General features: G+C 37.5%; 1 protein-coding gene across 7 annotated transcripts in view; it reads left to right on the top strand.

The window, feature by feature from the left end:
• Positions 1–1,652: 1,652 nt before the first annotated feature.
• Positions 1,653–21,240, top strand: part of ETV1 (ETS variant transcription factor 1) — a gene marked incomplete at its 5' end in the record, with an annotated part of 62,672 nt that continues 43,084 nt past the window's right edge. For 2 of the 7 annotated variants that reach the window (XM_082282884.1, XM_082282881.1), the window contains 4 exons: positions 1,653–1,776; positions 2,599–2,686; positions 4,433–4,480; positions 14,277–14,330. In XM_082282884.1, the coding sequence (XP_082139010.1) occupies positions 1,732–1,776; positions 2,599–2,686; positions 4,433–4,480; positions 14,277–14,330 (235 nt within the window). Of the gene's footprint in view, positions 1,777–2,598; positions 2,687–4,432; positions 4,481–4,937; positions 4,999–14,276; positions 14,331–21,240 lie in introns of those variants that run through there. The other 5 variants (XM_082282887.1, XM_082282885.1, XM_082282882.1 and 2 more) reach the window with 4 other exon arrangements.

The following is a 21,240-nucleotide window of genomic DNA, read 5'->3' as shown; positions in this document are numbered from 1 at the left end:
GGCTCTGCTTGCTAAGTGCTGAACTACATCAGATCACAGAAATCTGAAACTTCGTATCTCACAGCAAGACAGCGTCATGAATACCTAAATTTACCACCTGATTGCTGTGATACCTGGAATTCACTGCTCAAAGAGAGGACAAATATAGCTGTTACGAAACCACACAATCTGCTTTGGTGCATTTTGGCAGTTTTCGGACACAGCCTTCCAACATCCACTCTGTTCAAAGAACAGAAAGCTTGTTTTCTTAGAGAAGTCCTCAGAACTCCTTAACTTGATAGGTCCTGGCACCACTACACCAAAAATTCCCCTAGATCCGGTGTATGCATGCTGCCAAATTCTGTCCACAAAACCTAGAAATTATGTCATCCTCGTAGAAATAAAAATTGCTTTCTATGATTCAACGAAAGAAAAAAAAAAGAACCAAAAAAAGAACCAAAACAGCCAACCAAAAACGCCCAACAAAAAGCCCCAAAGCTAGAGCAGGCATGAGCCCTGGGATGCCACCAGCTCCGGGCAAAACGGTACGAAGTGTCTCTCGCCTCGCTCACCGCGGCGCTTTGCGGGGCAGCTCTGCCACCAAGAAAGGGAGCGCGTGTGCATGGGGGGTGTGTTTTGCTTTACGGAGTCAGGGAGGCGAAACTTTTTCTTTAAATATATATTTTTATTTTTTTTTTTTTTTTTGTGAATGGAAGGGGTTGCCTTGCCACCCGGGGGGGCGTAGGGGACACGGAGTGCCCGCGGCACGGCCCCGGGATACCCCCGGGCACCCGAGTGCCCACTTCCGACGCCCTCCCCCGCCGCCGGCGCGGGTCGGGGCAGCGGCGGAGTCGCCCCCCGCGGGGCCGGGCGGGGCGGCGGGGCCGGGGCCGGGGCCGGGGCCGGGGCGGGCGGGCGCGCGGCGATCCGGCGATCCGGCGGGGGGCGCGGGGAGCCAATGGGCGGCGGGGATCCGCCGGCGCGGCTCGGGGGCCCCTGGAGGAGGAGGAGAGGAAAAACCACGGGATTGAGCTCTGTCAGTGGCGCTCGCGGCTTCCAAGGGGGAAGTGCCGGGGAATAATTAATGTTTTTATTAAATTTGGAGGGAATTTTTTGCAGCCGATCGCCGCGCGTGGCCTTCAGGTGGGTCTTCCCCCGCAACTTTGCCCACCGCCCCGCAGGATTGCGCGGCGGCGGTGGGGCTGCGGGAGCGATCCCGTGGGAGAAGGTGGCTGGTGCGTGGGGCGGGGGGGCCGTGTGTGTGTGTGGGGTGTGTGTGGCGTGTGCGTGGCCGCCGGGCGCCGCCGCCGCCGCGAGGTGCGCGGCGAGCCCCGCGTTCGCCATTACGAGTTGAGCACACGCTTGCGAGAGCCGGGGCTGCCGCCGGCGCGGATCGCCCGCGGGCGCGGCGCGCAGTGTAAATAAAGCCCTGCCTCTCGCCCCGCTGGCTGCCGCCGCCGCCGCGGAGTGCTTTTGCTCCGCGTTTTGCTGGCAGAAGCGTGTAACCCAGGTGAAGGCAGAGAAGGGAGGGTTGTTTTTTATGAATGGGACTCTTTGAGGTTAATTAGGTATGCAAATGCAAGCAGTTCATTCATGCTGCCTTTTTTTTTTTTTTTTTTTTTTTTTTTCTTAAATCTAAAAGCCATCTTGTATTCCCCTCTAGGCTGATTGGAGTCCAGATCCCGAGGAAATCTCCAGATCAAATGCCCAGTAAATAAAACACTGAGCTAAGACTCGTGGAAGAGCTGCAGAATGGATGGATTTTATGACCAGCAAGTGCCTTACATGGTCACCAATGTGAGTGATCAGTTCAAAGTTGGTGTTTATAAACTTGACTCCGACTTATTTCTGTGGGGGAGTTTTACAGACACAGTCTCTGCTTTGTTACCGCTGTAGGGGCGACTCTTCATCTGGGAGCTTTGCTTGCAAGATGAGCCTATCTTCTTAGTTATTGCAATAAAGCATCGTGTTCTTTTAAAGACAGTTTTGGGATGATTAAAAAATCATGCACATGATTAGCGGATGAGGGAGGCGAGAGCAGCAGCAGCTGCATTCAAAGTTTCTGGCTGCGTTTGCCTGCAACGTTCAGAAGAATGAAGTTGAGGCAAACATTAACCTTTTTTTTTCCCTCTGGTTTTTTGTTTTTTTTTTTCCTTTCAGGACTTTACAAACAATTTTATAAGTAACACAGGGAAACAAAGCAGTCTATTAAAATTTCATATCTGGTTTGTCCTGCATAGCTTATGCTATGCGGATTTATGGGCTATCGTGTAGGTTTGTATACTTTAGATGCTAAAAATACGACTGGTATTGTGTTGCTGCTTGAGCACATTATATATGTATCTGTACAAATAGATGTCTACATAGATAGGTAGAACTGTGTTGCATTTAGACACAGGAATCTTTTGGAGGATGTGAGGTGCTCAGCAATATCTTTTGTTAGAAATTGAAGGCTTGCAAGACGATAAGTCTCCCTGTGGTAACCGTTTCCCTGTTTGAAAATGTAAAGAATTTATGCCAACTTTGCATATTCCTGATTAAATAAAAAAAAGCCCAAAACAAACCCAACCAAATCTCAAACCTCAGATTTCTAAAGTAACTGATCTTTCCTGTATATAGAATCCGCGTGGGAGAAACTGTAATGAGAGACCGACAAATGTCAGGAAAAGAAAATTCATTAACAGAGACCTGGCTCATGATTCAGAAGGTGAGGGCTTGTTGTTTCCCCCCCTCCCCCCCTCTCTCCTTCTCCCTTTCTTACTAATGCAGAGATGCTTTTTGAGAGCTCTTTATTAATTTATTTTGGAGATAAATATATCTAGATCAATCTGAATAAACAAGACAAGAAAACTACATTTACTAATGTGAAACAAAGTGGCAAAGGCAATAAATTTATAAAGTTGAAAGTCTTTCCTTGACTTACCTTGTTGCATTTTGTGCACATGTGGCACACGGATGTCATGCACTTCAGCCAAGCCTTTGCAGCATCTGACACAAGTCATGGCACCTGGTGTTTTCACCATCAGGCCTCTTCAGATTTAGGCATTCTTCATCCCTCCCATCTTTTAACGTCCTCTTCCCTGGTATGTCTTCACTGGTGGTAGCAGGAGTGAGAGAATGTGGGTGTGGAGACTTGGTTTTCACCAGCTTTACTGTATAGTCAGACTTCTGTTGTCTGCTGTCCTGTTTCTCTTGTATGACACTAACAGGGTTAAAGATCCAGGGAATTTTGATTAAAGAAGCCCAGTGTGGAGAAAGTTTTGGAGGGCCAAAGATTTGTAACTTAGCCCCATCAGTAGCCACTCAGGATTGTAGCTTGGGAACTGTAGGCTGGTAATAGCTGTTAACACTTCTTTAGGTTACAAGGTACGTACATATGCTACGCCTACAGCTCTGAAAGTACATAAGACAGAGGAAGATATGTAGAGGCCTGTAACTTACTCTTGTATAAATATTATCAGGGTAAGAACACATTGACACACTTTTCAAAATCCATACTTGCCTGGAAAAGTAGATTGAAAAGGAAGCAACTTCCTGATTTTCAGTTAAGTAATTTCCCAAAGTGAATGTGGGGTATCAGTCCACAGGATAAATAAATAGCCTCTGTCATTTAAGTATATGTAAATAGTTATCTGTCAGCATTCATAAAAGAGGAAGTCTCTCTCAAAATACAGTAAATTAAAAATAAACCATTTGTTAGTTCAAATATCCTACTTAGTCTTAGCAAACAGAATTTTCGTAACTGAGTTCCTGAGATTTGCAAGTAAGCCAAATGCTGCTCTGGTTTACACCCATTATAAGTAACTGATTTCAGTGAATTGCAGAAGATAAGCTGCTGCAAAACTCAGTCCATGAAGAAAGTGGTTTTAGCTTTAAAGAAGTACAGTGAGTACAGCACAGAGGAAATAGTGGTGATTCTCATGGCATATGAAGTAAAACATAAGGGGAAGTACAAAAGATTTCCCATTTCTCTTTGCTATTGCAGCATCTCAGGTCATGGCTTCAGAATTTTTATATGATAGTTATGACCCTACTATTAAAAACACTCAGTTATTGCTCAGGCAGAACTGTGGAAGTCCGAGCAAGCTTTATCTGGGGCAGATATTACAGGAGGAGGCCTGAATTGTATAAGAAGAAATAGTTCACCTGTAAGAAATACTATAATTTTTAACTTTTCTATGTATTGCTGAATGAGCCTTTTATACTACAGAGCTCTGTTAAGATTCTGGTTATTATTTCAGGAGCTGAAAATACAGTAATTGCTTGGGTTTTTATTAATAGGTGTAGAAAAATCATTAAGTGCCTCAAAATGCCTGCTTTGTCTGTACATTTGACTGCCAAAACAGAATTAATGTATATTGTTCTTAGGGAAAAAAATATTTTTGAACATATTTTAATCTAACGAAGAGATTAAAGATGTGAGTCTTTTATCCATGTCTTTATATTTTTGCAGAACTCTTTCAAGATCTGAGCCAATTACAGGAGACATGGCTTGCAGAAGGTAAGGGAAAAAACTGCTTGTAAAAAGAGGAAAAAACAACTCTGGAGGGGAAAAAAAAAGTCCTGAACTTGCTGTCTTAATGTTCAGCCCAATTAATTGAGCTCTAAAAGAGCCACCTCATGTGTCATGCATACATTAGAGCCTCTGATGAGTTTGTCTTTGGGGACTCTGGGGCTGCTCTACCCAGTGTCATCACAAATTACCAGGAGAAATTGCTTCCAGCTCACAATCACATCTGCTTTTGGCAAGAACTAATGCACCAAGACTTCAAGTTCTAAGCCTCTGTTCAGATTTTAATTGCAATTGATCAGGTTTATATTATTGTACCTCGAGAGACTACATACAGCCAGAACTGGGCTTGCTGTTTCCTTTTCAGCAGCACATATAATTATTTGGTGTTCTGGTGGAGTACTTTTCTGATGGCAGAAATTAGTTTCTCTGGGTTCATCGGGACGGGATGCTTCAAGATTTAAGTGCAAGTGTCTTCTTTCCACCTTGTTCACAACACAGAACATTAGGTGTGTATGAAGTACTTAACTAGTACTTTTTATTTCTTTTCTTTTTTGTTTTTTTCCAGAAACCTTTAAATATTTTGCATGTTATTTTTGTCTTTGTATTTGTAGTTGTGAGATTCTGTACCGGCTGATTAGAAAACTAACATCAGTGTGTTTTACACATGCATGTTCTTTTCAGTATTTCAAATAACCTTGCAGAGCACATTCTAGTGAAGAGAGAAGGTTTAAGAACAATAATGTACAAATCTGAATTTTGAGTAGTTGTTGAGAGATTCATTTAACAATAACAAAAATGTGATGCTGCATTAGGAGAACTTTAACAAGTTGCAAGGTACCTTTCTGCTTGTTCAAATCTATTTGTTTTCATCAACATTTTCTGATTTTTTTTCCTTTGATATTTGCAGTACTGTTTATTTGAATCATAAAGATTTTTGTGCATTATCTGTTCTTAATATTTCTGGTCAATTTTTTTATGTAAACTTCTGCATCTGAAATAGACATAAATTTGATGCAAGTTAAAATAATCTCTCCAGATTCATCCTGATTTAAATGAATGTGAGTATTCGCATATGTTTAATTTTTTTTCCTGTACAGGACTATGCACAGCTGTCTATAGAAGAGATGTTCTGGTTTTGGGGTTTTTTTTGTCTTTTTTTTTTTGAAAGGAGGGGTGTTAGGGTGAAATGCTTGCTGTTGGTGATCACAAAAAGAGGGAAATATTGCTGATGACTACTTTCTTATGTCATGATTCTGTTTTAACAGCTTTTTGTTTAGTTTCTTTACCTATAAATAAGTTGTGAGGTATTGTTTATTTTGATGACATTTTTATTCTGCTAGTATTAGTTTGAGTATGGGGTTATTCTGTGTGTAATCAAAAAGCCCTCCTGAAATTAATGGAACAGAGGATATATTTTTATGAACTAATACAATTCTTGCCTAATAATTGAAAACAGGATGTCCTGTACTAAGATCATTTTTGTAGTATAATGGTCAGATGCAACTGTAGCTGTCTCCCTGTGGTAATTTTCCTCAGGAACTCTTTACATTGTATCATCTCATTCATGTTAGGAAATCAGAAGCATGTTAAAATGCTACTCAAAAGATACTATATTTTAATGGAGAGGTTAACTTTCAGTTTGATATTTTTCACTGGCATGGATGGTTTTGTTTCTGAAAAATGATTAAATTTCTTTGATCTTCGGTCAGAAAAATACAGGCAGATTCATAATGCATGTGCAGATAATAATGGAAGTTTAAAAAATAATACAGAATTTAAAACTAATTTGATCATTTCCATAGGTGCATAAATTAATCTAATGCCAATTTTTATTCTGAAGGCACTGCTTATTTTAGACTAGAATCACTTGTTTGAGAGCCTTTTTACCTCTTTATCAGTGTATTTCACTGAATAAATTTAGATGGGTTTTGAGAGAGTAGGTGTCTAGTCCCATGTCAGCTAGGTTGAATAACCTTTATAAAGGCAGATAAAATAATCTGGGATGATTAATGAATAAAAATGAAAAAAAAAAAAAAGTTGCTTTTTTGCCTAGCAGAAAGTAATAAAGCTAAATAACACTATTTGTCCATAGTATGTTGCAACGAAATATTACAGGTTTTTCAGTGTTCTAGAAATACTTTAAGAAATCTCTGTTTTGGGCCATGCCATGGTTTCATGAAGCACAAACTTTGTACAGCTTTTCTTAAGGCTAAAACTAAATTAAAAGTTAAGATGAGAACATCAAATATTAAGCTATTAACTTGATCCCAAAGTTTTATGAAAAATACCCACCCTTAACAACTTCTGGTAGTCTTTATAATATGCCAGTGTTTGAGGACATTGTAGCTCTGCTCAAATGTCTATATGGATGAGCTTAGCCAGGAAACAGATTTTGAAATCAGACTTGTTTACCCATTGCTAGATGTGTCCATTTATGTTCTTCTGGACCTTCCTAGGCTAGAAGTCTGCCAATTTGGCAGCATCACTAGTGTTTACATATTTCTTTTCATAATGCTCTTGAGCCAGGGAAATGACCATGAAATTTTAAAACATCTTGACCCTTTTTAAGAAAAGCAGTGGCAGCTGACCAGGTTTCTCCCACTAGTTCAGATCCCCACTGGGGAGTAACCAGGTCAAAAATCTACTTATTAGTTAGGAGAAGATAGTGAGTTGCATTTTATGACACACAAAAATAATGGTTGTGGATTTTTCTTTGTTTTGCTTTTCCTGAAGCTGTCCTTACTGCATTACATATTTCAGCCTGAAGATTTTTACAGCCAGTGTCACCTGTGACAAGTTGGTGGTAAACAAGTAAACAGAAAATAAATGTATTCCTTTTGTGTTGGAAATGGTGGGAGGTTCACTTGTACTAAAGTATTAATCCAAATGTAAACAATTCAGTAACCTGTTTAATATTTTATTACTACATAATTAACAAGTTGAATACTACTTACAGAGAGCTCACAAATGTATTCTACTACCTTCATAGTAGATTTTTGTGGAAATGAGTTTTGCTTCTTACCTGTGTAGTAGTATATATGTAAGAAAGAATCTCAATTTTGATGTAGAACTTACTCTGAATAAGGTTGCCCCGTGTCATCTGTTATGCAAGACAGAAGATAGAGTATAACTCTTTTCTGATGCTAGAAATTGAAAATAGGAAGCCTTTAATAATTTTTTCAATGTTCAATCTTAAAATAGTTAAAGTTGCCTATTGCTAACCAGGAGAAATATTATTCAGATATTATCTTTTGGTTTATATTTAATTAACTCAGTGGCAACATTTTGACATGATAATACCATAAAATGACTTTATTGATTCCAAGTATTTGGAATCAGATTGGTTCTGTCAGGTAGAAATTGTTCAATGACTTGAAAAAAATGGTTAAAATATTAATCTAATGTTGTCTTGTCATGGTAGCTCTTCCTTCTTATTGTGGAAAAAAATGAAGAGAGAACAAATTGTTAGTGAGTGAGTGTCTCCTTTCTATGGTGAAAGCATTTGGTTTTGGGGAATAATAGATTAACAAAAAACTCCGATTTTTATTTAATATTATTTAGATACTAATTTCTCCTACAGCTTGTTCAAGATACATAAAAGGCATCCCAAGTAAAGACAAATAATAAATTTATGCACTAGATTTGCTTCTTAGAGCAATAGATAATAAGCTTATCAGATGGTAATATACTAAAAAATGAAATAGTGTTCTTTGTGTGATTTGAAAAACATCCAAAAAGTAAACAGTAAGTGGTTTGAAATAACAGCTACAGGTAACGGGTTCATGCCTCTACCGCAGCTCAGCTAAATTGAGTGGATGGCTTCTTCAGGCTACTAGTATTCAGAAGCTGCTTCTTAGTATCTAAAAGTAAGTTATTTCTGTCAAATAATTATTGGACAACTTTGGAAAGAACTTGAGAAAATAAGTTTGTTCCCTCTGTTTCTCCTGATGTGAAGGACCCACTAGCGTTGCAGTGATGTCTAAGCGAGTGTTGACTTGCAGTTTATTTCTTAAATGAGGAGGTGTGAAAGGAAATAGTTTCTAGTTCTTGAAGGATTGTTTTTAATAAAAGAAAGTACTGGATCTTCAAATATTAGTGTAGTTAGAGTGGCTTTGTTTAATCTGGCTAACTAGCTCTTTTCTGCCCTAAAGTTGTAAAATTTACCCGGTGTCAGGCAGATGGTATGTAGCCACATTCAAGAACTATCCACATTTTTATAGGAGCAATAAGAGTCAAGAAATAGTAATTTAATACCTCCAGGGCTGAAATCTGCCTGACAGGAACAAACACTCCTAAAAGCAGTGAAAACACTTTCAGTTTGCAGTACAGAGAATCTTCCTTTTTTTTTTTTTTTTTTTTCCTGGTGGACTCTAGTGATCTGATAGATTTGATTTTCTAGTACTCACAGCTCATGATCATAAATATCTGCACAAAAAAAAGAACAGATTAGGCAAAATGGGAGGGAAGGGGAAGTTACTTAAAAAAAAAAATCCAAAAGAAATAAACCCACCAAAAATCTACAGGTCTGAAAGTCTGTGTAGTAATAAACTTTTTCATGTTTTTCTTGTTTGCTAGAAAAGTAAATAATTTTACTCAAAACAGTAATTTTCAAAAGCATAGAGGGGTTTGCTAACCATGAGGCATGTAGCAAAACATTAAATGTGAATACTCCTTTTAAGCTAAGTTTTTTTCCTCATTTTTAGTATAGCAGCAAATGAAGAGCAGATTCTGAAAACCCATCTTCTTATTCCTAGGGATTATTCACATAAGGAAGAATTTTGAGATCTGGAGCTAGTTTTGAACTGCATTTAAGTTTATTAGTCAGAGCATCTCACATTATGTAAAAATGGTTTGGGGTTGTTTTGACAGCAAAACCAGTGCTTATGGGAAATAATATTTTTTGCCATCTTGAAATTTATCACTATTTAGCCTTCCCAATGTGTCTTTGTTAGAAACAGTTGTTCCCGTGGAAAGAGAACAACCACCAACCTACACCGCAGCTCTTGCAGGAATATTTACAATTTAGCCAGTCTTTCAGATATTCCGAAGTGACAATGAATCAAAGAAAACTCAATAGACCCATTACTGTTGAGGCCCGAAGTCTTATTTTAGCTGAGGCCAAAATACTACTGCTCATATAGAATTTCCTGTCAATTTCAATTTCTTTTGCCACTTTGAATGAATGATGGATATTTTAAAACTAATTGCTCTTAGCTCTAAAAGTGAAGCATGAGGTCAGAGCACACAGTACCGCAGGAAGTGTTCTGCTACCCGAAATAAAGTTTTAAGTGAAGCATTTTCAGCTTCTTGTTTTTCTGGAAAGTTTCCGGGTTTTTTTTAACAGGAACACCTTTCTCTGGAGTGCAGCTGAGCTTTTGGAAGCAGTTTGTGAGTGGGAGAAGGAAGAGTTAACTTTAAGCCCTTTATAGTTTGCTTAACTTTTCATTTATTAAATAACGTTCCTCAGCAGGTCTGTGCTGCATCTTGAGACAAAGCAGTGAAATCACTGTGTTTATGCCGAAAGTTCAAGTTTACTTTGCTGTAGCTTTCTGGAAGGGTGTGACATGAAAAGCTTGTGGTTGGGGCCACATGGTTCATGCTGGACTGTGTTTTTGTGAATGGAGGCAGAACTCCAGTTCTGACTGCTTGTCTTGAGGAATTGCTTCGGAGATCAGCTGTCTCATTCACTGGCAGAAAGAATGACTCATACATCTTCTGCCTTGTTTGGCTCCAGGTCATTGTTACAGTGGATAGAGCTGGTTTTAATTAAATATTAACTCCTTTTGTCCTGGATGCTTGTTAATGGGGACTTTTTGTTTACTTGCAATGAAAGCAAGCTAACAGGCCCGAGTTCTAAACTTTTTTTCCTCCAAATTGCTTTCCCTTTGCAAAATGAGCCATTAGTTCAGCCTTTCAAAGAGTGTTTAAAGCTCTGAAAACTACGAACAAGTATTAAGTATTTTTGTGCTGTGAATGTTTGCATAGCTCAGTAGGTAGTGAAACTGTAAAACCTAAACGGATAACATCTTCAAGATCATCATTAGCATTTCTGCATGCTTTCCAAATCCTCTTGAGACATTATAGCTATAGTCAGAAGAAAAAGAAAACTTTTGTAATATTCTAGGCTGAGTTGGATAGTTTATGCTGCAGATGTTGCCTGCTTCAGGAGTCTGAGACTTGATGGCTCTGAATGTGGAATGAACTAATGTAGCTGCTTCTGCTATAAGCAGTAAAAGCCACGTGCTTAATATCCTTCAAAACCTTTTATTAGTCTTTTGGAATATACTTGCCTTCTCAAACCCCCATAATTAAGTAGCTCAAGGAAATGTTCTCTTTCAGATGAATGATCATTTCAGATATCTTTTTTCAATTTCCCTCTGAATGGCAAAGTAAAAAAAAAAAAAAATTGGTGATGTATGCATTGTGTCTTGTGTATGTTAACAGAAGCTTTTATGGCAGCCTTGCTAAGTTGCAGTATTTGTGAATAAAAGAGGAAATTAATGGCCTGTGTATATAAATGTGTAGACAGTTGTGACACTGCAAGTTATATTTTCCTTTTAGACATTCATGTTGAAGTGTCTTTACCTGTCTGTTTAATTTGCTGCAAAATCTACCTGTTATTATCCAAAATCCAGGTACAAAACCCCTCTTCTGCTTTAGTAATGGGATGATGTATCCGAATGATTTAGCGTCTCACAGTGAGATGCTGGTGGAAGGAGTCTCTGTATGATGAGGAGTGCTTGCTTTTCAGCAGTATGATCATGTGCAAGTTTCAGTTCTGCTTGTTTGAGAATAATACCAGATTAAGTGAAGAAATAATTTAAGTTCTCATTTCCACCAGTTAGCAGGTCCTTTTGATTTCTCCATATAGGCTTGTGGGCTCATTGCTAAGGTACTGCTGCTACTAAATTTACATTCCAGTAGGAAATGCATGTTCCTAGTTTGAATGTTTTGGATGTCATTATTTGTTTTGTTGTTATTTGGCAGGGTTTAAAACACTTCTTAACTTGCTGTGTTCCTTTCTCTGCAGAGGCTTTAAGGCTATGTTAATATTGCATTTAAAGTAAATTTTGACAGCATAGCCTCCACCTGTTTCAAGAGTACCGATAAAGTGATGTGCTCTTTCTCTATTAAATATGCTTTCATAAATTTTGGGGATCCATGAATGAAGTACATCATTCTTGTTTACTCCATAAACAGGAGCAAATCAGGGTTAATGGCAGTTATTTAGTGGTTTCCATGACAGTTCAACCAGATATATTTTATTTTTTTCTTACTCTATGGCTGAGGAAAAAAAAGGGCCTTACTTACTGACATATACATAAATCTCTACAGCAGATTTTTTTCTGGACTAAGTCAAATGAAACTGGTAAAACCAGAATGAAGCACTGGTGAAGCTGTCCAGTGTACAGAGTATGCTCTCTGGAAAGTTAGATGAGATTTCTACCCCAGCTCTGCAATCACTAAATGTAGCCTCTTTATTTAAACAGGAGGGGTTTTGTTTTCTTTGAGGCTTTTTAAGATATCCTAGATTCACAGATTTTATATATATATATCTCTACACATACATGTATATATAAAATGCAGGTGCATGTTAAAAAATTAGTTCTGCTAACCTCCTTGCTTCATTTTAGAATGATAGCTGGCCTAAGAAAAATGTGTGGGATGTCTTCTGTAAACAAGAAGTTACTTGATTCAATTACTTTAACTCTGAATGTACTCACAGGCGCTTCAAAAACAATTGGAAATATAAGAAATCTTAAAAACTGTTTTTTAAGTAGGCGACCTTGATTTCGTAATCAGATTTTTCTGTGACAGTCAAATAGTTGGCATTTTTGTAAGGAAAATGCCAAACATCCACGTGTAGTCAATTATGTGAAGTGTCAGAAATTGCGGAGTGTTAGTATTTGGTCTCATCCTGTCCCTGAGTTCATTCTTGGTAAAAACTTCTGTGGTTTCTCTGAAGAAAGAGAAATTGAATGCGTCAAAATACTGGGAATATTTGGGTTGGTACTGTTTTATACAGCTTCAAACTACGAGGAGCCAACAAGTCCTCAGAGGTACTGGTTTATTCTAGAGGGATGGGTTACTGTCATGTTTGATTTTGTTGGGTTTTTTTTTTTAATTAGAAACTCAAACAACAAAGCAACAGTAGCTATGTTTTTTTTTTTTTTTCAAATTAAGGCTAATTACACTTAGTGTATTTATCATACTCACACTTCTTTTCAAATCTGTATTTGCACATTTCCAAGGTCATTTGTTTTTAAGGGACATTTGCTGCAATTAAGACAGTAGGATTTTAAATTTATTTTAAAACCCAGAGCAAATAATTTTTCAGTATAATGAGCCTGATTCTGAACTCTTTGCCCAGGAAAAAAACTTCCAGTTAAGTCATTAGAAATATTTCCTGAGTAAGGAGTGGAGATCTGGTCCATGAAGAGTACTGTAGTGCACATTCAAAATAATTGTGAGTAATTTTAATTAAATATCTATTTTTAATTCAAGCTAATTATGTTAAAACTAGTAGCAATTGCACATATATATTGGGGAATATGCACTTCCTATACTAGAAAGTGTTCCGAAGGGCATTAAAGTTACATTTTATCATTTCACATATTTGAGAACATTTCATAGTCACAGTTTCAATAAATGGTTATATAAGCAGCATCTACCTTTTAAATCTTGTTGGGTAACCAGATCATGGCAGATGTTAACTTTTAATTAAGATCATATGAATGATTTGCTTGTCTTTAGACAAGAACCGTGTAAAGTATTTTTAAACGATAATTTTGTGCAGCTTTGCTGTGGTGATTCCAGTTAGCTTGTACGTTGAGGAAAAGATGACAAAGTTAGAAGATGATAAGCTGGGTCTCTCTCGCGATGTACCAGAAGCAGTCATGCTCCGAGGATGCCGTTTCTCAGTGTAATGTTCTGCAGTTATTTGAATGTATTCGCCTTTAATAAACATTTAGTGGTATTTCAGCTTAAATGGTTTAAATGAGTTTACCACGCAATTTGAGAGATGGCTAATGTCTTAGATATACAATGAAAAGGACCTGTGGTACCAGAGGAGCAAAATTATCTATCAGCAGACCGTGAAATGATTGTACTTAGCAGCCCAGGTTTGTGATGGAAGTTTCCTAAAAGCAAAGATGATCTTACATAAGGCAAATGGATATTAATCATGATTTTTGCTTTAAGTAAATCTTCTTTCGATTTTTGAAATGTTGTCATTGAACCAGGAATTCTGTGGTCTGGTAAAATAGTTCTTTTTGAATATTTAAAACAATAACAGAAAATCCCTACTGTGTTGGCTGACTGCCACGAACAATTGGAATCACTTTTAAGTAAGCTGAAGGTGTGGTAGTTTCAGGTTAAAGAAGCATAAGCATTAATCAGTAGAATTTGGTTTTATGTAGACTTTATGTGCAGATATTTTGAAAATGAGCACAGATGCGTTTTACCAGTGACATGGTAGGTCCAGACCCTGGTATAGGGAGTGAGGCAGGGCCAGTGAGTCCCCACATCCTCCCATTCCCATTGCTCTGTGCCAGGGCTTCTCTGGACTCACACTGCACCACACAGCTTCACCCCAGGGTTTATCTGATATTAAAATGACGCGCTTGCCTGATTTTCATACTCAACAATGAAGAAACAAGAAATCATAATTTTAAACTTGACTGTGCTTTGAATTAAGCACAAGAGTCTTTATTTATGCTTTAATGGCTTGTTTTAATTCTTGCTTTTTTGTTTGTTTGTTTTGTTTTTGTTTTCCTATCTTCAGCTCAGGTACCTGACAATGATGAGCAGTTTGTGCCAGACTATCAGGCTGAAAGTTGTAAGTATACTACAAAGCATCACTTTCTTAGAATATATATTTATATTTGTATATTTATATCTGTGTCTTCGTATTTGTTATTTATTGTGTCATCTGTGGTCATGTGATAGCTCCTTTTGCTGGTCAGTGACATCAGTGTGATGAGTAGATAAAGCAAGTGGTATTTTGATGTGCAGCCAAAAGAACTTGTTTGGGCTGAATGTATAACCTTAAGCAGGGGGCCCTTTCCTGTCATTTCCACCCACAACCCCAGGGAAGCATGGAAAAACGTAGGCTGCGGAGGTGGAAGGAGTTTCTTTGTCTGTGGAGTGAGCAGAGGAGCTTTTTAGCCAGTATAGATCAGATACTGTGGGGCATAGGATGCATCTCTGCTGAGCAGAAGTCAGGCTGCTCAACATGTTTTGTGTATGAATAAATAGATAAAATTCTCAACATAATCAATCAGATACAGCCACAGCTGAAGCATTTTTAAGTTGTCTTAGCATGTGGCATTTTCTTGCTCAAGCAATATTTTCCTCTGAGTTAATCGATGAAAGCAGGAGTTATGTTAAGCTGGGTGCTTTGCACTGTTTTCCACTTACTTAACAAGAGCCTAAACTTATTTTATTAGCCTGCACCCCTCAAGTTTTTACCTATTAAAATACTACTATTCTGTTAAATGCTGGCTCCCTTTTACTATACCTGCTGTTCTGTGGTATTGGGTGACTGCAAGGGCATTGTATGAGAATGTCCCGGTTTGAGAAACATTGACAAAGTCACAGACTTCTTGGAGCTTCTTTTTGCAGTTTTCTTCTTCCTGGTGAGGCTTCTCCCCATCATCAAAGGTCTCTTCTAAACAATGTCTGCTGATTGTAGCAGAACACATGGTAGCTTTTCCATTTTGCTAAACAACTTAAATAGTTTATCCTATTGGAGTGAATTATTGCAGTTCGCTAAACCAGATAGCTGTTAAACGCAGCATTCATGTACTGAAATGTTAAGATTAATATTAAAGAGATTAGGAGGAATTGCATTAAAATAATCTTTAACCCAAAAAACAAATTCACACTTGCTGAATTTTCTTATAAATCTTTTAGATTATTTTTTCCAGTTATTAAGAAGCTGTTTTAAGAAGAATTTATTGAGAGTATTCATAACAGCATTTTGTGAGGGAAAAAAAGCCCACAATTTTTTAAAATCCCCTGGAATTGTTGCTGTGCAGGATAGTATCCCTGCACAGCAACAATTTAAATTTGTTTTTCTTTCAAAGTTCCTGTACATATGCTAACCAACAATCATGGTCACTTTTAAACTTTGAAAGTTGTCTTTTATAGCAGAGGGGTTTTTTTTACCTCTGTCTTCAAAGACTTTTTGTGTTTTTTTTTAATTAAATTATAATATGAAAGACAAAACAATCTATAAATGGAAAATCAGATATATTACTTTACATATGGATCTGTGTCCAAATATAGTCATTCATGCATATATCCTTTGTGTAAGAGTACAAAGTTCAGTTGGGGCTTCTATTAACCCACAATTATCGTTACACAACAAGTCAATGATTCTTGGAAAATAATTTGTGGACTGTGAATGAAAAGCCCCATTGAAGCTGGCCACTGCTTTTGGTGATAAAGAAATTCTCCTAATATGGCTATTTTATTAATGCTGTTGTGTTTCAAAGTTCCTTAGCCACAGCTTACACAGTATTATCAAAGGAACATTTATTCCTTCATTTCAGTTGGTTTCTTTATCTTAAGTAAAGGTCAGGAGAGCTTCCTGGAGAGTTACTCTGGCAAAGGTTATGGAGTTTCAGACATATACTTGGATATAATGTATGTAGCTGTGGGCTCTGCAAAACAGGAACGGAGATCAACTTAACCAAAGCCATGGGGAAATTACTGCTGCAGAAGTAGCACAGTTGTGACTGTTTTCTCTAGGATCCAAGTCTGCCTTCAAACTCCACTATAATGACTTGCTCTATATAGTCTATAACTGTGCAGTACTGAGCCCGTTACTGGCAGCAGGCTGGTAGAAGCCCTTAACTTTTTTTAAAAAAAATTATTTAAATTTATTTTATTTATTTTTTTAATTTTAATTTTTATTTTTTACATGGGAGAGAATGGACAAGCTTTCATAGACTTAGTGTTTAATACATTTAATTGACCCAAAAATGAGGAGGGACAGAAGTGTAAACCAATGAAGGGGGTCATAGCCACTTTAGTTCAAAGGTATCTAAACGAAACTGTGGTTTGCTACAGAAATTTCATTTATGGAGCTGTATATAGATGGGGGGAGTGTGTGATATGCAAAGTATGTAAAGAAAACTGAAGTGCTCCAGTGAAACAGTTAGAATCTGCAGTCCAGGTACAAAAAATAATGACATTTTATTTCTAGCTTCATTGCTGGAGAAAGGAGAGACAGATTAAAGCCAGGTCAGATTTATGCTGTTAAATTGAAACTTGTGATGTTAAATTGAAACATTGAAAGGAGACTTAAGAAGCTTCAGTAACAGTAGCAATTCTGGAACAATGTGGTTAAAATTTTCTTGCCTAGAAGTGACCAGCTTGGTGATTTGAAGAAGTCAGCTCTTGAAGCAAGATGTGGAAAGTAGTGGAGGAACTGATACTGCCGAGATCATGTGCTGTGTCCTAGCACTGAGCAGGATTAACTGCCCCTTAAAGTGCTGTGGGTTTTGCATTTGTTTTCTGTAATAATGATTTTAACTAGTGAAACTGCACTGGTATTAGTAACTAAGGGAAACATTTAGTTTAGATTAGATATACAGTCCACTTTATCCACTCAGGGATTTAACTTCAAAGCTAGCTTGGGACCATGAATATTTCAATTATGAGTTGCTATTAAACTTCAATCAGTTTTCAAAAAGCAAACATAATATGTGTATTTATGGTTAGGTGTGGGCTTTAGATATTATGAGTGAGATCAACAGCTAGTGTAACTATGTGGTATTATTGACGTTATTGGAATTACACATATTTCTGGTAGCTAAGCATCCAGCATGTCAAGCTTCCCCTTAATGCTTTAAGCTTCAGTTTACCTGTTTAAAAGTAAAATTTATTTTGTTGCTCCTTTATGTCCTCTGGAAAGAGGTCCTTACTAACATAAGAATAAGTAATGTCTGCACTTTCAAACCTTTCTTTTTTGTCATCAAAGCTCTATCTTCTCTTACCTTTTTATTAAATATTTTTTAACTTGGCATACCTATCACAAAAACCTTTTTGTAATTTTGTTTAGAGTGAATGGAGTTTAGAGTAGCTAACAACTAGCTTGTTTGGTTGAAATTTGAAAATCAAAACACAGTTTAGCTTCTTGTAACTTTCTGCTTTCTGTGAGCACTGAACTTACTTGAGTTCTAAGGGACAAAAATATGTATAAAAAAGATTTTTTTTTTGTTTGAAGTTGAACTGGAAAAATATTGAATTGAATTAATTAAATAGTGTAATTTTCTTACTTTTTCATTTCCATTCTCACAAGAAATAAAAATTCCACAGAAGGAGTGAGGAATCACTTCTACAGGCTTTTACTCAGAAATTCTGTTTAAGGCAGGTTGGTTTTGCTCTTTTTGAATCTCCTTCTATAATGCAGTTCAGGTGTTTGCTGAACATTCAAGTGACTTCCTAATGACTATTCTTTAACAATAACATAAAAAGTTGTGTAAAGCAAAGGTGTAAAAATCTGTTTCCTCTAAAAAGGTGAATGTTTGGGGGTGGGTTTTTTTTTTTTTTTAATCAGCATTCTGTATGTGACACTTTTTCCTAATTTTTATCCGATTCATAAAACCTAATTAAGCTGGTTTTCTGTCCATGTAAAGTCAGTATTCACGTTTGGAGAAGGGTGACCTGTGTTAACTTCCTCAGATAAGGTTTCCTATTGTTTCAGGTCCATTTTCATATACTGAGGAGGAGCCAGATTCTGAACTGGTTGTAATCAGTGGCAAGGCTTTCAGATACTGTAGAACAGCAAGGACTTTCCAGTCCAGGAGTAAAAATGAATAAAGTGTTCAGTTTGCTCGAAGTCAATAGCTGTTGAGGTGAAGATTACTTGCTCCCATTGTTTGGATGGTTTCTGTGACAGACACAAGAGGAAGTAGGTAGGATTTGCTGATGTTTAAAAGATGTAGTTGGCAAAGAAAACTTGGTATTGTCAACAAAACACTGAATTGTAATGCGACCTTGATACAATTGGTTATAAATGGGGGTTACTCTGCACCAAACTAGATTGCCTGGTGTCTTAATAGCATAATCATATTTTATTTTGTTTTAATAATATGTATTTGCATGGATCTATTTCTTCAGAGTTTTCTTTTTCTTTTTTTTTCTTTTGCCCTGAAAAGTCAGTTACATATTTGAAATTACTGATAAATTCTAGGTTTTGGCTTTTATTTGTTACTGAGTTTCTATTAATGAGGATTTGTCTTGTGCTTCACCTTCTTAGTCAGTTTCCTTCCTTCTCGTTCGTTTTGTTCCTGTATTGTTTCCGAGATCATCACAGCCTTAACTTAACACTGCCAAGGGGTAAATGTTAGTGTTAGACCACATCTGTTGACAGTAAATGGGAAGGGCTGGCTGTAAAAATCCATGCTCCTCCATGTCTGGTTAAACTTTAAGACAGAAAAAATACCTTTTTTCGTAGTGATTTTGTCGCTGATCTTTCATGACCTTTATTCTTTCTCTTACCTTTTTTTTTGTTCCTCCAGCAAAGGAGCGCTTTCAATGTAGATGCCAGGAACCTTAAATTATTCAGGGATGTGCTTTTTAGATGCTCTGGCTTGCAATCTTTAAAAGCCTGTTAAAGAGAGATTCTTTACATAGGCTTCAGGTAGCTGTATTCTTCTGTCATTTTAACTAATGGTGTAGGATATTCCAAATGCAGTTTAAATGAGGAAAAGCTTTAATATTTATTTATATATTTGCAGCATACAAAATAATGACTTTTTTTACATTACCACATGAAAAATGCTTAGTTTGTTTTATTTTCTTTCTCTTTCTTTCTGTGATTTAAATTTCAAGCAAATTTCAGAATTAGAAGAGCATTTCCTGCTTGTTTTAGTTTAGCAAGAGCTGGTGAGAAATTGATAGAGGTTAATTTTCCCTTATTTTGACATATTTTGGAGAAGAAACCCCACACAATTTAAGTAGAAAACACCAGAATATTAGGAATTCTGACAGACGAACTGAAGTAAAAATGAGGTGTATTTACTGGATTTGTTTTTTGGTTTCGATGCAGAATAGTTTAATTTTGTATCTTCTAGAAAAAATTCTAGTGGACTAAAGAAAATGACATTTTTTTAATGTGATGATTCACTTCATAGGCAGCTGGTAGTCCTGTCTTGGTAGTGCACAATGTTCTAGAAATTGCAGTTGGTAGCGTTTTGGTTGTCTGTGTGTGGCAAGTTGCACACACCAGCATCTTTTCAGGTTGTTTTTTTTTAAGAGGTTTTTTTGTGGTGGTTTTTTTTTTTTTTAATTTTATTTTGCCTTTATTTAGTGTCTGTGTGTCTGGAATAACCTTTTATTTGAGCGTAGCTCGCAAGTGTGGTGCTACAGCAGGCAGTCTGACAAATATCCTGCAAGGTGGTGCTACTTATTCCTGGTGCTGAGCTATTCCCTGGTAGGGCTTTCAGTTGCAGCTGTGTTTTGTTTCTTGCCACTTGTCTTGAAACTACTTCCTTCCATAGGTCAGATGCTGTCAAATACAGAGACATTTGCTTACTTCTTTTAGTGCATGCCCGACTGTGATGGATTCTTTCTTAAGGGCTGTGAGAGTCGCAGCTCTGTGGTTTGTTCCTGCCTTTAGCTTTGCATGACCTTGGGCATGTTGCTTAACATCTTTGTTTCTGGTTTGAAATAGGTACAGAAATGCATGTATCACTCTGCTGTGAGATACACAGCTTTCTTAATGATCACTTATCTGGAGATCTCAAAAGCATTTTACAAAGACAGTCCAGTGCAATTGCTGTTGTAAGAGCTGGAGAGGTCAGACTGAGGAGTCGATGCTGACCACCTTATCTCCCTTCATAGTTGCCTTAGATAGCCTTGCTTCTTTCATTGTATCCCTGAGCACTTGTTTCCTTTGTTTAAAGCAGGACTGAAACTGTTACCACCTGTTAACTTTCTTTTTTCTTTTCCTTTTTTTTTTTTTTTAATTCACATTCAAAAGAAATTAGGATTTGGTGTCTTTCAGAAAACTCATTTTGTGGCTCATTGATGGCATTAGCCTGTGCTAATAAGGATTTTGTTTTTCTTCTTTTTCCTCTAGAAGATTTTCGGAAATATTTAAATCTGCCGTAGTTGTGGCCATAATTATGTGATTTGATTCTTGAGAAAGTTTTACCATGAGGGAGAGTGTCGACCGTAATGCCTTTAACTTGTGATCTTAGTAGCAGAGAATTTGTGGGCTTGCTTTGATTTTAATAAGCAGTTTCTGTTTATTTGCTTTTCTGCTTATATTTTTATACTAAATTTCCAGCTTTGACGGTGCAAAGATTTAAGATTCTCTGGATTGCAGTAGTGGTAGTGTCTCACAGATTATGAAAATACTGCTGGTGGCAGTAGCACTGTGAAACAAATTGGAAGACCCCATCAAGAACATAGCTTTTGATTTCTAAAACTTCTAAAGCGGAAGCTTTCTTTCAGAGTGCCCAGCAGGCTGTGATGTGAATTTTATTGCTGATGGAAAGGTACCTCTGGGCATCCACAGAGACAGCAGACACCTTATGCAGACGTGGTTTAACTGCACAGGACCAATCTGAACCTGATAGTCTCCAGCAGTGCGGGGCATGGGGGAGCCCAGGCAGCTGAACAGGGCTCTTCTTGTGCGGTTTTGTGCCCCTGTCTCCCCCCTGCCCTTCCACTGCCATGTCCCTGCTCAGCCAAGCTGAGTTAGTTTCCTTTCCTTAGAGCCCCATCCTTGT

The sequence above is a fragment of the Coloeus monedula genome (assembly GCF_965178545.1).
Source record: "Coloeus monedula genome assembly, chromosome: 1".
Taxonomy (NCBI): Eukaryota; Metazoa; Chordata; class Aves; order Passeriformes; family Corvidae; genus Coloeus; species Coloeus monedula.
Note: the sequence above shows the minus strand (reverse complement) of the source record. Positions and strands in the feature narration are given on the sequence as shown.